The sequence below is a fragment of the Dendrobates tinctorius genome, unplaced genomic scaffold, assembly GCF_039654945.1.
Source record: "Dendrobates tinctorius isolate UK_male_01 unplaced genomic scaffold, ASM3965494v1 ptg000241l, whole genome shotgun sequence".
Classification (NCBI taxonomy): domain Eukaryota; kingdom Metazoa; phylum Chordata; class Amphibia; order Anura; family Dendrobatidae; genus Dendrobates; species Dendrobates tinctorius.
Window position 1 is genome coordinate 3,994,484 of NW_027361908.1, and position 14,195 is coordinate 4,008,678.

General features: G+C 43.7%; 1 protein-coding gene across 2 annotated transcripts in view; it reads left to right on the top strand.

Annotated features, from left to right (window-relative positions):
• Positions 1 to 14,195, top strand: part of WASHC4 (WASH complex subunit 4) — a 174,925-nt gene that overhangs the window by 117,935 nt on the left and 42,795 nt on the right. For both annotated transcript variants that reach the window (XM_073556919.1, XM_073556920.1), the window contains exons 17-20: positions 4,984 to 5,130; positions 5,218 to 5,297; positions 5,383 to 5,488; positions 8,455 to 8,571. In XM_073556919.1, coding sequence (XP_073413020.1) covers positions 4,984 to 5,130; positions 5,218 to 5,297; positions 5,383 to 5,488; positions 8,455 to 8,571 — 450 coding nt within the window. The remainder of the gene's footprint in view (positions 1 to 4,983; positions 5,131 to 5,217; positions 5,298 to 5,382; positions 5,489 to 8,454; positions 8,572 to 14,195) is intronic.

Consider the following 14,195-nt stretch of genomic DNA (forward strand, 5'->3'; position numbering starts at 1 on the left):
CTCAATATGGAAGAGGCCAGGAGCCATTTGGTGAGCTGCACTTCTTGCTACATGTTCACAGACTTACCAGTGGAAAAGCCAAACTTCACATGCCACAAATGCAAGCTTGTGTCCCTGTTGGAGGAAAAGTTGCAAAATCTCGAATAGAGGTTAGCTACGTTGAAGATCATTAAGGAAGGTGAAGAGTTCTTAGAGCAGAATTATCTCTTCATGTTACAGAAAGAGAAGAAATTCGAAGTGCACCTGAAGAAACAGAGGAATGGAGACATGTGACCCAGAGAAGCAGGAGGATCAGGAGGCAGTCAGCACCCATACTGCTCAGAAACCAGTACCAGGCTCTCACGCAGGAAAACGATGAAGAAATACATCAGGATAAGACTTTGCCCACAAACAGCAACCTTGTACGCCTTCAGAGTCCTCCTGGATGGAGAAAGAAAAACGTTGTGAAGAAGAAACGGAAATTGGTGGTCATGGGGGATTCCCTGTTGAGAGGAACAGAGGCCGCTATCTGCAGACCGGATATAACTTCAAGAGAAATGTGCTGTCTTCCAGGTGCAAAAATTAAAGATGTGTCTGACAGGATATCAGGACTCTTCAGACCTACCGATGACTACCCATTCCTGCTACTACATGTGGGGACAAATGACACCGCAAGAAACGACCTGGAAACCATCTGCAGAGACTTTGAAGACTTAGGCAAGAAAGTGAAAGAACTGGGAGCGCAGGTGGTCTTCTCTTCCATCCTCCCAGTGGATGGCCATGGAACAAGGAGGTGGAATAAGATTCTGCAGGTGAACAACTGGCTACGTCGATGGTGCCGTCAGCAACGATTTTTGGATTTATGGATCACGGAGTGAATTACCTTTACGATGGACTACTTTCTAGAGATGGGGTGCACCTTACGAAGACTGGAAAACATGTATTTGGAAGTCGCCTTGCTACACTTGTAAGGAGAGCTTTAAACTAGAACAACATGGGAAGGGAAGCAAAAGACCAGAAAAAGCCATACACCTGACAAATGCTATTGAGAACTCTATTAGAAGTGGAAAGGAAGAACAAAGACAAAAGAATCTAATTAATAAAAATATTGGAGAAAGAGAAACCAATCACAAACTAAAATGTTTCTATACTAATGCACAAAGCATGGGCAACAAACAAGGAAAATTGGAACTACTAGCACAGGAAAAGAAATATGTCATTAGAATCACTGAAACTTGGTGGGACAATACACATGATTGGAATACAAGACTAGAAGGATACAACTTATTTGCAAGAAACAGACTTGATAAACGGGGAGGAGGTGTCGCATTGTATGTTAGAAACGCGTATATCTGCACAGAGATTGAAGCTTCAGAGACGGAGTTCTGTGGAAACTGTTTGGGTAAGAATACAAGGACAGAACAATGGAAAGGACACCATTGTAGGCATTTACTACAGGCCGCCTGTGCAAGCTGAACATATGGATGAACTCTTTATGCATCAAATGGCCAAGTTCTCCAAAAAATATGGCATAGTTGTCATGGGAGATTTCAACTATCCAGACATTTGTTGGGAATCTCTCTCAGGCAAAACTAACAGGTCAAGGAAATTCTTATCCTCGCTTGCTGACAACTTTATCTTCCAAAAGGTAGGGGACAAAGCAAGGGGAACTGCTACCTTGGATCTAATCCTTATAAACAGGGAGGAAATGGTTGAGGAGGTAAAAGTGGCTGGGACCCTAGGAAGTAGCGACCATGCTATTTTAGAATTTTGGATAAATAGAGGAGGAAGACCTGTGAAGACTCAGACGTCAAGGTTAGATTTCAGAAAGGCAGATTTTAAGGGATTCAGAAAGAGAATTGGAGGGATCCAATGGCTGGATATCCTTAAAGACAAAAATGTCCAGGAAGGATGGGAAATCTTGAAAAATGAAATTCTCAAAGCACAATTGTTAACAATTCCGAAAAGAGGGAAGAATAGGAAGCATTTAAGGAAGCCAGGATGGATGAACACAGAACTTAAGCACATACTAAAAAGGAAGAAAAAAATGTTTATAAAATGGAAAGAGGGAGGCATATCTAAAGAAGAATATAATGCTGTCTGCAGAACCTGCAGGGCACAAATCAGATTATCTAAAGCTGACAATGAATTGAGGCTTGCAAGAGATGTCAAAAGCAATAATAAAGGATTTTGGGGATATGTCAAAAGTAAAAGAAAAGTCAAAGATGCTATAGGATTTTTACAGAATGAAAATGATGAAATGGTAAGACAGGATGTTGAGAAGGCCGAACGTTTAAATTCCTATTTTGCATCTGTTTTCTCTCAGAAAGGAAATGTAACATCAACTGTTCTTCGCTGTCCTATTAAGGGAATAGAAGAATCCAGGATATCTATAAACAGAAAGATAGTGAGGAAACACTTAGCTAACCTAAATGAATTCAAGTCTCCAGGTCCAGATGAATTACACCCCAGAGTACTGAAGGAGATAGCAGAAGAAATTTTTGAACCCCTCTCCATAATCTTTGAAAATTCATGGAGAACAGGAGAAGTCCCAGAAGACTGGAGAAGAGCAAATGTTCCTGTCTTCAAAAAGGGGAAGAAGGTGGACCCAGGCAACTATAGGCCGGTGAGTCTGACTTCTATACCAGGAAAGATCTTTGAACAAATTATTAAACAACATGTATGTCAGTACCTGGATAAGAATGAAGTGATTAAACAGAGTCAGCATGGGTTTGTAACTAATAAGTCATGTCAGACTAACTTAATTTCCTTCTATGACGGAATCACTGATTGGGTGGATCAAGGAAATGCTGTAGAAATAGTATATCTTGACTTCCGCAAAGCATTTGACAAAATATCTCATACAATCCTTATTGAAAAAATGACTAAGTATGGAATGGACAAAACAACTGTTAGATGGATTCATAACTGGCTTAGTGATCGGACCCAAAGAGTGGTCGAAAATGGCTGCACATCCAGTTGGAAGAATGTCTCAAGTGGGGTACCACAGGGCTCTGTCCTGGGCCCTGTATTGTTCAACATCTTTATCAACGATTTAGATGAAGGAATTGAGGGTAAACTGATTAAATTTGCTGATGACACAAAGCTAGGAGGGATAGCTAATACTAGAGAAGAGAGAGAGAGGTTTCAAAAAGATATAAATAAACTGGAGAAGTGGGCAGCAACTAACAGAATGGTTTTTAACAGGGAAAAATGCAAAGTACTACATCTGGGCAGTAAAAATGAAAAAAGCATATACAGAATGGGAGGAATAGGGCTAAGCAACAGCACATGTGAAAAAGACTTAGGTATACTAATAGATCACAGACTGAATATGAGTCAACAGTGTGATGCAGCAGCAAAAAAGGCAAATGCAATTCTAGGATGTATTAACAGAAGCATACAGTCTAGATCACGTGAAGTCTTTATTTCCCTCTACTCCTCTTTGGTCAGACCTCATCTGAAATATTGTGTCCAGTTTTGGGCACCACATTTTAAAAAAGACATCAACAAACTGGAGTAAGTTCAGAAAAGAGTGACCAGAATGGTGACCGGTCTGCAAACCCTGTCTTATGAGGAAAGGTTGCAGGATTTAGGAATGTTTAGTTTGCAAAAGAGAAGACTGAGAGGAGACTTAATAGCTGTCTACAAATATCTAAAGGGCTGTCACATTGTAGAAGGATCAACTTAATTCTCATTTGCACAAGGAAAGACTAGAAGCAATGGGATGAAACTAAATGGGAGGAGACACAGATTAGATATTAGAAAAAACTTTTTGACAGAGTGATCAATGAGTGGAACAAGCTGCCACGAGAAGTGGTGAGTTCTCCTTCAATGGAAGTCTTCAAACAGAGGCTGGACAGACATCTGACTGGGATGATTTAGCGAATCCTGCTTTGAGCAGGGGGTTGGACCAGATGGCCCAGGAGGTCCCTTCCAACTCTACGATTCTATGATACCAAATCTGTTTATTTTTTTTATTGTTGCTTTTATTGGGGGAAAAGAGTCTGATAGATACAGATATATAGGACACAGGATAATATAGTCTTTAGACACAGGGGGTCTTCAGCAGATCCCTGGCTATTTAGCAAACCCCGTTTTTTCACGGGGAAGGTCAATTGGCATGTGGATCGGCATGCCAGTCAGAGATTAACAGTCGCATTTAAGAGATTTACAGCAGAGTGGAGCTTGGTTCCGCTCGCTGCTGTTCTAAGGCTAGTTTCACACTAGCGTTTGGCCGAGCTGTGGACTTCCTCCGTGAACCTCCGCCCACTGCCACACCCGCTCCGGTCAGCTCCGCCTACGTCTTCATGCGGCCTGCGTGCCTATCTTTAACATTGGGTAAGCAGGCCGTGCGGATGCGTCCGTATGCGTCGTTTTGACGATGCGGCGAATGCAACAAATTGCAACACGTTGCGTTCACAGGTTGCCGCATCATCAAAATGACGCATGCAGACGCATCCGCATACATCCGCACGGACTGCGTACTCAATGGTAAAGATAGGGACGCAGCTGCATGCAGACGTAGGCTGAGCTGACCGGAGGAGGTGCGGCAGTGGGCTGAGCTTCACGGAGGAAGTCCGCAGCTCGGCCAAACGCTAGTGTGAAACTAGCCTTAGCAGACCCTGGCTGTGTATTACAGCCATTATCTGCCCAGAATGTGGCAGGCTTTTGACTTAAGCCGTACATGTATGGTGGATGTCAGGAAGGCGTTACTATTCATTTATCTTTGCTATTTCTAAAGCACCACTATATATTGTAGTGTTGGATATAGAATATATACACTGACATCACCCACTTTCCCAAACGGGTTTTCCTTTCCACCGTGTTCTCCTTGGTTCCTGTACCAATGGTTCTGCAGATCTTTTCTGTACACTTTGCCAAATGTTGAGTCTTTCTGTTGTTTCCGTTCCTAAGGGGAAGGATTTCTTTGTATTTACCTTAATACTTCAATCTCTGTCACTTGCTTCCTATTCTGTAACTATGTTTGTTTTATTAATACAGAAACGAGTCATTTCTGACAAGAAATACAGTGAACAACGTCTGGATGTGCTCTCTGCTCTGGTCTTGGCTGAGAACACCTTGAATGGTCCAAGTACGAGGCAGAGGAGGCTTGTAGTTGCCCTAGCGTTGAGTGTGGGGACGCAAATGGTAAGAATCCTGTACTTTACTAGCAGATTCACTCCTTGAGTAAGGTCTTCTCAGCTAATCTAGCTGTTTACTTGCCTTGTGTCCTAGAAAACCTTCAAGGAAGAGGAGCTTTTACCACTGCAGCTTGTAATGAAGAAGTTGGACCTCATCAGTGAGCTGAGAGAAAAGTATATCCCATTACTATGCGTGCTCTGTATCTGCAGTAACAGATGGGAAATGCAGCCATCTGATGCACATTGTTCCTTCTTTTAGAATCCGGGCTCAATGTGACTGCTGCTTCCTGTATTGGCATAGAGCCGTGTTTCCAATTTATCTAGATGATGTGTATGAAAATGCTGTAGATGCATCCAGGATACATGTGAGTAACTACTTAATTGCTGTGTTCTGTCCGTGAAGTCTGGCAGAACAATAACCTATAGGTGAATCTTCATTACATTATGGTTACACTGAGCTTTGTGACAAAAACTAAATCGGCACACTTTGTAATAAATGTATATTTTCTTAGCTTGTGCTTTATCACAATAGTCTAAAACGAAATTTGTCTGGGCATGAGGTGTTCATTATCGGGGGAATGAATTCTGTAAAAAAAATATATATATATTTCTTACTTGCATGCTGTCATCCTCCTGCTTTCAGAACCGGTAGCTCTGTGGTCTGCATTGGAGCCACAGGACTGCTGCAGGTCACTTGGACCATGCATCATCAGAAAAATATCGGATGACATGTGGTTCAAGTCACCTTACCATGACAGTCTGTTCAAAGCACATTACGTCCATTTATATGGGTATCCTTGAAATTGCACAGATCATCCTTTATCGTGAAAACTGCCATAGTGGCTGAAATCAGTCTAATTGCAATGTCCATTTGCCTCTTTCAATGTTCCTCCTGTTTAAAGAGGACCTTTCATTTCATCAAATTTTTTATGTTTTAACTGGACACACGATGTAATAGTGGCTGCATAGTATAATGCACTCCCCATAGTTCTCCATATAGTATAATGCACTCCCCATAGTCCTCCATATAGTATAATACACTCCCCATAGTCCTCCATACAGTATTCTGGCCACCACAATATTGTCACTGATTTAAAAAAATAAATAAATAAAAATACAATACTCGCCTCTACTTCTCATTCCCCCACTGCTTGAGTCTCTGCAGCAAGTGTTCTGGAGCACCACACATCTCAGAGCAACGGGCACCTTGTAGTGACATCATCGCGACCCCTGAGCTGTGATGGCAGACACCGAGGAAGAATCATCAGTAGTGATGAGCTAGTATACTCGTTGCTAGGGTTTTTCCGAGCATGCTCCGTTGTCCTGTGAGTATTTTGGCGTGCTCTGAGATTTAGTTTTTGTCGTCTCAGCTGCATGAATTGCGGCTGCTGGACCAGCTGAATACATGTGTGGAATGCTTGTTTGTTAGGGAATTCCCACATGTATTCAGCCTGTCTACAAGTCGCAAATCATGCAACTGAGACGAAATCTAAATCTCCGAGAACGCCAAAATGCTCGTAAAAACCAGAGCAACTAGTATACTGGCTCATCACTAATCATGAGGTAATTCTCTCTTTCATCATTGCTTTCAACTGTATCTGCATCCAGTATGCCGATACAGATAAACTTGTGATGACGGGGGGGTTTGCGTTGCGGCTGCTGGTGACAGTGCAGGAAGATTGTCTCTCCCTGCCCTGCTTCTATGCTCACGCTGATACAGTGAAAGGTAGCGCAGCCCCTCGGAGCCTGGGTGGCCACACCCTCTACCCCCCTTTTCTTAGTAGCTACTCTCCTGTCTACTGAGCATCCGTCACAATTGACAACTGACATGTGCTTAGTAGAGCAGAGACTAGCCCAGCCCCGGCCTGCAACATACGTCACTGATCACACTTCATTTCTCGGTGAGGGCGGAGGCTTTGGCAGTGACGCGTCTTTTGAATATTCCAGCATGCAGTGGAATTCTCAAATGAAGCATTGTCGGGGTAGCTATTGAGGGAGGGCTAAATTAACCCTTCACGGTTGAGCCAGTGATGTCCAAATTATTCCCCATAGTGTTGCTAGCAACTCAAATGACCACACGGAGACGGGGGTCTCTGTACGGGAGGATCGAGACAGATCACTAGTCCCCTTTATTTCAGTCACTTTTTTTATAAACTTTTGCTTAATTATGCAAAGTTCTCAACTACCAATAGCATCATTTCACTTTATAAGCCAATAATATTGCAAGAAAACCGGAAACTACGTATATGTCCGTATCCAAATAGCATAGAAAGCAATATAATGGCATATTCTTCAGCGTTCTACACCCCCGGTTCCCTTATCTTGCACCTGATGGGAACAGTCTGGTTTCATGACAGCCCATCCCAATTACAAAAATTTATCTTACAGCAACAAAAATGGAGAAACGAAACCTTCAGAGAATGGATAAAACGAAACTTCAGCTTTGATTTTAGTTTTAACCCTTCACAGCATCATCAAAAGGAAGTAGTAAAACAAAAAAGCAATCAGTGTAGTTAGGGAAGGATAGGGAATTTTTAATTAAAAGCAGATTAGAAAATAGATTTTAGCATTAAAGGGAACCTGTCATGTTCTTTGTAGCGTATAAACTGTCCCCACTTCGTTGTTAGAGATGCAATGTGTATCACCAACACACTTTTTTAATTAATAAAAACGGCGCTCTAATTCTGTGCAGAAAGCACTTTATATAGTTATATCGTACCTGCTCGTATAGTCATTGGTTGTGTGCTTCATTGAGTTCAGTCACTGCCCACACAATTTGAATGATGATACCGGGGTTTAACTGACGTCACTCAAATCCGAATTGAAAATTCCGCACTTGCGTAGTGCATCATGGAGCCACGCCTGCACAGTGTTGATCAGTGAGCCGCGCATGCGCCGTAACAAGTAGCTTTCGGCACATGTGCACTGAAGCTGTGTAGTACTCAGCTTCATTGACTGTGTGGCCGGAGCAGCTCTTCACGGCACATGCGCGGCTCCAAGATTTTCAAATCGGATTTGAGTGACGTTGGCGCAACCCCAGGAACATAATTAAAATTGCATTGGCGGCAACAACAGTGACGGAATAAAATGAAGCATGCACCTTTGATTAACTGAGCAGGTACGATATAACTATATAAAGTGCTTTTTCCACATGATTACAGAGCCGTTTTAAAATACCACACATTACGTTACTAATAGCGCACTGGGGCAATTTACATGCTACAAAGGACATGACAGGTTCCCTTCAAATAGATAGGGATTTAGAATGAAAATTAATGTGTTTTGGACCACCCTTTTAAATCGCAAATGTTTTTGCACTTTTTTGTTTCAGTATATGTTCAGTGCATTGTGGAGCTGTGTTCCTGCGATGATGCATGCTAGACATTTGGAGTCTTATGATCTATTGCTGAAGTGCTATGAGAAGGAAATAATGGAAGTTTTGACAGAGGTATTTACAGCCTATCTGTATTTATTTGTCGGTTTTTATTTGCTGTAATATTATGGGACTATCAGTTTTCGTATGGCCATCTGTTTTGGAATGTAATGTGTTCCTGCAATTCTTAAAATATCTCTCCATTGGTTTTGGAAACCCATTGTGAATGTTTCTAGAAAAAAACAATGGAGTCATTTCTTATTCAGTTTGATGAGAATACAAGTTGTATTACAAGACAATTTTTAATGTAAATGTAAAATGCTGCAAACCCTCTTTCTCCAGAAGGACGGTACATGTTCTGAGGCCAGAGCTGGATCTGATCGCAGCAGTTTAAAGAGAACCTGTCCCCAGATCAATAGTGCCAGCTTTGCACTTATTTTATTACTGTTGCTTCCCTGATTATTCAGATTTTTTTATATATATTTTTCAAATGCTCCATATGGTTCTAGAGATATGGGGCTTGTTTAGTGCTGATTTTCATGGTCTTTACCAAGAGGGTGTGACACACAGGGTAATTATGCAAACCAGCCTAAAGACATGCCCTTTAAGCCACACTCCCTTAATAAAGACCATAAAAAATAACCCTAAATAAAAAGGTTCATATTTCTGGATCTGTATGGTAAATCTTGAAAAATAAAAAAAAAATGACTCCGGAGCAGGGGGACTAAAATAAGTGCAATTACAGGAGCCTTTTGGCCTGGTGACAGGTCCTTAGATGCTGTGGTTAAAAGCAACCACTGCGTCTGAATAGTTTGACGGGACCCGTCGAAGTGCTAGTAAGCACGAAACGGCCGTTGTCAGACATTGCTCACTCCTCCCTCCAGCCTCCCGGCCATGAAGTTTTAATGTGGATTGCTAAATAAAGTGGACTTTTCACCTGGATCGGTGAGTGCTATGTTATTTTTTTCTCTCATTAGATTCATACATTGTGTTTTCTGCAATAGCACCCGAGATCTCAGGGGTTCAGCCTCCATGAGCAGTATGGACATGACAGCCTCACATCGGCAGTAGTATTGGCAGTGTTTATACTTGTGTATAAGCCGACCCCTCTAATTTTGCCACAAAAAACTGGGAAAACTTATTGACTCGCGTATAAGCCTAGGGTGGAAAATGCAGCAGCTACTGGTAAATTTCATAAATAAAAATAGATGCCAATAAAAGTAAAATTAATTGAGACATCAGTAGGTTAAATGTTTTGGAATATCCATATTGAATCAGGAGCCCCATATAATGCTCCATACAGTTCATGATGGCCCCATAAGATGCTGCATACAAAATACACCCCATATAATGCTCCATAAAGGTTAATAATGGCCCCATAAGATGCCCCATAGAATAGGCCCCCGTAAGATGCTCCATAGAATAGGCCCCCGTAAGATGCTCCACAGATTAGGCCCCCGTAAGATGCTCCACAGAATAGGCCCCCGTAAGATGCTCCACAGAATAGGCCCCCGTAAGATGCTCCACAGAATAGGCCCCCGTAAGATGCTCCACAGACTAGGCCCTCCCGTAAGATGCTCCACAGACTAGGCCCCCCGTAAGATGCTCCACAGACTAGGCCCCCATATGCTGCTGCAAATAAAAAAAAAAAAAAAGCATAATCACCTCTCCGTCACTGCTGGCTTAGGACCTGGCACCTGAGATATTTACCTGTCCACGTTCCTACGCTGCTTACCGCTGTCTGCCACGTCAACTCTCAGTGACGTTTAGGCAGCAGAGGGCGTGGCGCGCACTAACAACATCACCGCGCCTCTGACCTGAACATCACAGACAGAGGATGCGACAGACAGCGGTGAGCAGCGTGGGAACAGGGTCAGATGAATATCGCTATACTTTCCCCCTCCTGGCGCGGTCTCTGCAGCCCTGTTCTCCCACGGTCTCCAGCGGCTGCTTTCAGCGGTCACATGATACCGCTCATTAAAGACATGAATATGCGCATATGTCTTTAATGAGCGGTACCACATGATCGCTGAAGGCAGGCGCCAGAGACCGTGGGACAAGCAAGGGGCTGCAGAGACCGCGCCAGGAGGGGGTAAGTATGATCTCTGACACTCCCGCTCCCCCTCCCCCGCTGACAAAAAATGGGCTGAAAACCTCGGGTTGTACGCTAGTATATACGGTATATTAACAAAATCCCAGTTTTATTAATAATAAAAAAAAAATAGCAAAAAAGACACACATTTTGGTATCACTGTGACCTGAACTATGTCAGTAATTATTTTTCTTGCACGGTGAATGCTGGTGAAAATATATATTAAATACTAGAATTGTTATATGCCTCTTATCGTACAAAAAATGAAATAAGTACGAGGTACATAGCCATTTTATAACATGTGCACGAACAGTATTTCCGGATACTGTCTCCATTTATTATACCCTATGCCTCTACCAATTGTGTACCTTTACATTTTTAGCTACTGCCTACATTTGTAGCTGCTAACACCTTGTGCTGCTAATTACGGTGCCACTTTCAACACTTTAGCTGCTAATTACTATGCATCTTACATGCCCAGCTGCTCTGTATATCTCGAGCTGCTAATCACTGCGCACCTTATAGCTGCACATTTATACCTAGGTTTACCTGCTATACACACCTCTAACTGCTAATTACTGCGCTTATATATCTGCGCACCTAAATAGGTTCACATTGCACTGTTGGTTTTGTATATTTTATTGGTCCACCTAATAGTAGGTTTTTGTACTAGCAAGCGCAAATTATACACATATTCAAAACAAAAAAAAAAAGATCCTTTGCAAAAGTACAAAAACGTGCAACCCATGGGTATCGCTGTAATCGCATCGACCCACAGGATAAAGTTAAGAAGTCAATTATATTGGATGGTGAACACTGTCAAAAGTGGTATTAAAAAATATTTCCAAATGTATTGTTGTTTTGTTATCCCCTCCTTTCCAAAATATGAAAAGTGAACAAAAGTCATACATACCCATTAAATTTGTACCAGTGAAATCTACAGCTTTTCTTTAAAAAAAGCAAGCTCTCCCACAAGTTTTTCTTAAAAAAAAAAAAAAAAAAAAAAATATATATATATATATATATATATATATATATAAAAAAAAAAAATAGGCAGCACTCAAATTAAATGCACTCAAATATACACTCTGCACAGTTTTATAAAAATCAGCTTCTCTACATGTCTGACAGCCATTCCATTCCAGTGTCAGTTGAATTCCAACCAGAGTACACCTCATTCTACTTAATATGCTTCTGATTAGGTGATCACCTGAACCAAATCTTATTTAACGAAAGAAAGTATAAAAAAACCCTGCTGTGGTGTTAACAATCCTCTTGCAATAGGACAAGCTGGATGGCAAAACAAGTGCTAGTAATATCCCAAAAGTAATAGGAATGAAAAAATAACTTTTAACCATGCCAAAGGAGTTGAAAAGAAAAGTCTTGAGTGAGGAAAAGAAGGGCTTAATTCTGGCTTTACTATCAGAGGGATAGAGTGAGCGTCATGTTGCCTCCATCCTTAAAATTTCTAAGACTGCCGTTCATTACAACAAGGTCAAGGAGTAGACATTGAGGTCAACAAAGCTACAGACCGGCAGAGGGCGAAAACGACTCTCCACTGACCGAGATGACCGTCATCTTATTCAAATGTCACTCAGCAAACGCAGGATGACATCAAGTGACCTTCAAAAGGAATGGCAAATGGCAGCTGGGGTGAAGTGCACGGCAAGAACAGTTCGTAACAGGCTTCTAGAGGCAGGGCTCGCTCAAGTCATGTAAAAGTAGAAAACAGCCTTTCATCAATGAGAAGCAAAGGAGAGCCAGGCTGAAGTCTAATTTTCAGCTTTACCCAACACCTCGTTGTCTAATGGTTAGACGGAAACCTGGAGAGGCGTACAAGCCACAGTGTCTTGCACCCACTGTGAGATTTGGTGGAGGATCAGTGACGATCTGGGAATGCTTCAACAAGGCTGGAATTGGGCAGGTTAATCTTTGCGAAGGACGTATGAATCAAGCCGCATAAAAGATTATTCTGGAAAAACAGTTGATTCCTTCTGCTCAGGCAATGTTCCCCAACTCTGAGGACTGGATTTTATTCGGTCGTGCATGACAGCACCACCTGAGGGGATCCGCCATTCAGGAACAGGAAATCCTACAGATAAATAAGGGTGGCACCTCTCCCACGCATCAGTTGGTTTCTTGTTCCTGAAGAACAGTATTCCCTACAGATCGTATCATCATGGACGAGGAATCCCCAGGCCGGCTGTCCGACTCAGGTAGCGGGGGTCTCCTACCTCGGTCAGTGCGGGGTCCCTGGAAGCGCCACGGTGGGTCCGGGTAGGGCTCCACGTCAGTGTGCGGAGCAGGTGGGAGCGGGGTTTCGGAGGATGTCCGTCTCCAGGGCCAGCGCCGGCACGTGAGCATGTTCCCCCGAACCCCCGTCCTGGTCTCCCCCTGGAGCAGTCCGGGCCGTCTGGCGTAGCGTGGTGGCGGGCACGGAGCGGGTCGGGCCATGGCGCCGCGCCGGTGTCATTTTTCGCGCCCCCGCGCGTTCACTGAAGCGCCGGAGGTGACGCGGTCGGCGGCGCTAGGCCGGAAGTCAGATGCCGGCCGGCTTTTTTTCTGTTTGCCGCTGGGTGGTGGCGGCGCAGGTGCCGACATGGCGGCAGGAGCGGCGTGGAGGGGGGGATGGAGGAAAATGGAACCCCTGGCATATCGCCTGCGGACCCGGATTTCCGGGGGGAGGAGCATAAGGCCACAGGAACGCTGCAGGGCTGCTTTGGGCCCATTTGCAGCAATGGATGAGCCGGAAGCTCCCGTGGCCCAGCTGGACCGAGAGCAGGAACGTACCTCAGAGAGGTCCCAGACAAGCTCCCAGCAAAAGAAAAAACGAACTGGACAATCCGGCCACAGAAGTTCCTCCAGGCCGAAGGATCCAGCTCGCCCCCCCGTAATCCGGTACCTACGCCTTCTGCTCAGGGTAAGAGATCTTCGTGAATGTGCCCTGATGCAGTGTTCCCATGTTTTTTCCTCCTATAGGGGAAGAAGTGTGCTGACAAAGCGAAAAACAGGGAGTGCGCCCTTTGCAATTGCCCCTTGCCGGACGCCTATCCTAAAAAACTGTGCCATTCATGTATACGGCAGACGGTAAAAAAAAAAAAGGGGGGGGGGGAGTAGTCCCAAAAATTACCATACGGACTTCCTTACCCTTTCCCCACTCCTATAGGTGGCGGAAGAAACCCCTCACTTCGCTACGAGTCTAAGGGAAATTATCAGGATGGAAGTTAAAGCTCTAAAGTCCGTATCCCAGGGGGAATCATCTAAGAAAAGAAAGAGAGCAAGTTTCTTAAGGTCGGACTCCTCAGCTGACCCTAGAGGAAAAGAAGATTCCTCAGAGCCCTCGACCTCCTCGTCTGCGTCCTCTTCAGAGGAGGACGCCAGTCGTTTCTGCTTGGGTCTAGAACAAGGGGATAAATTAGTCAAGGCAGTTAGGGCCACCATGGGGGTAACAGACGCAAAACCAGAATGGTCAGCACAGGACCTAATGTTCGGCGGTTTAGACCCCAGGAAACGTAAGTCGTTCCCGTTAAACGACAAGGTCCAAAACCTGATCAATAGGGAATGGAAGAAACCAGAAAGAAAAGGCTCCCTACCACCTGCTTTTAAA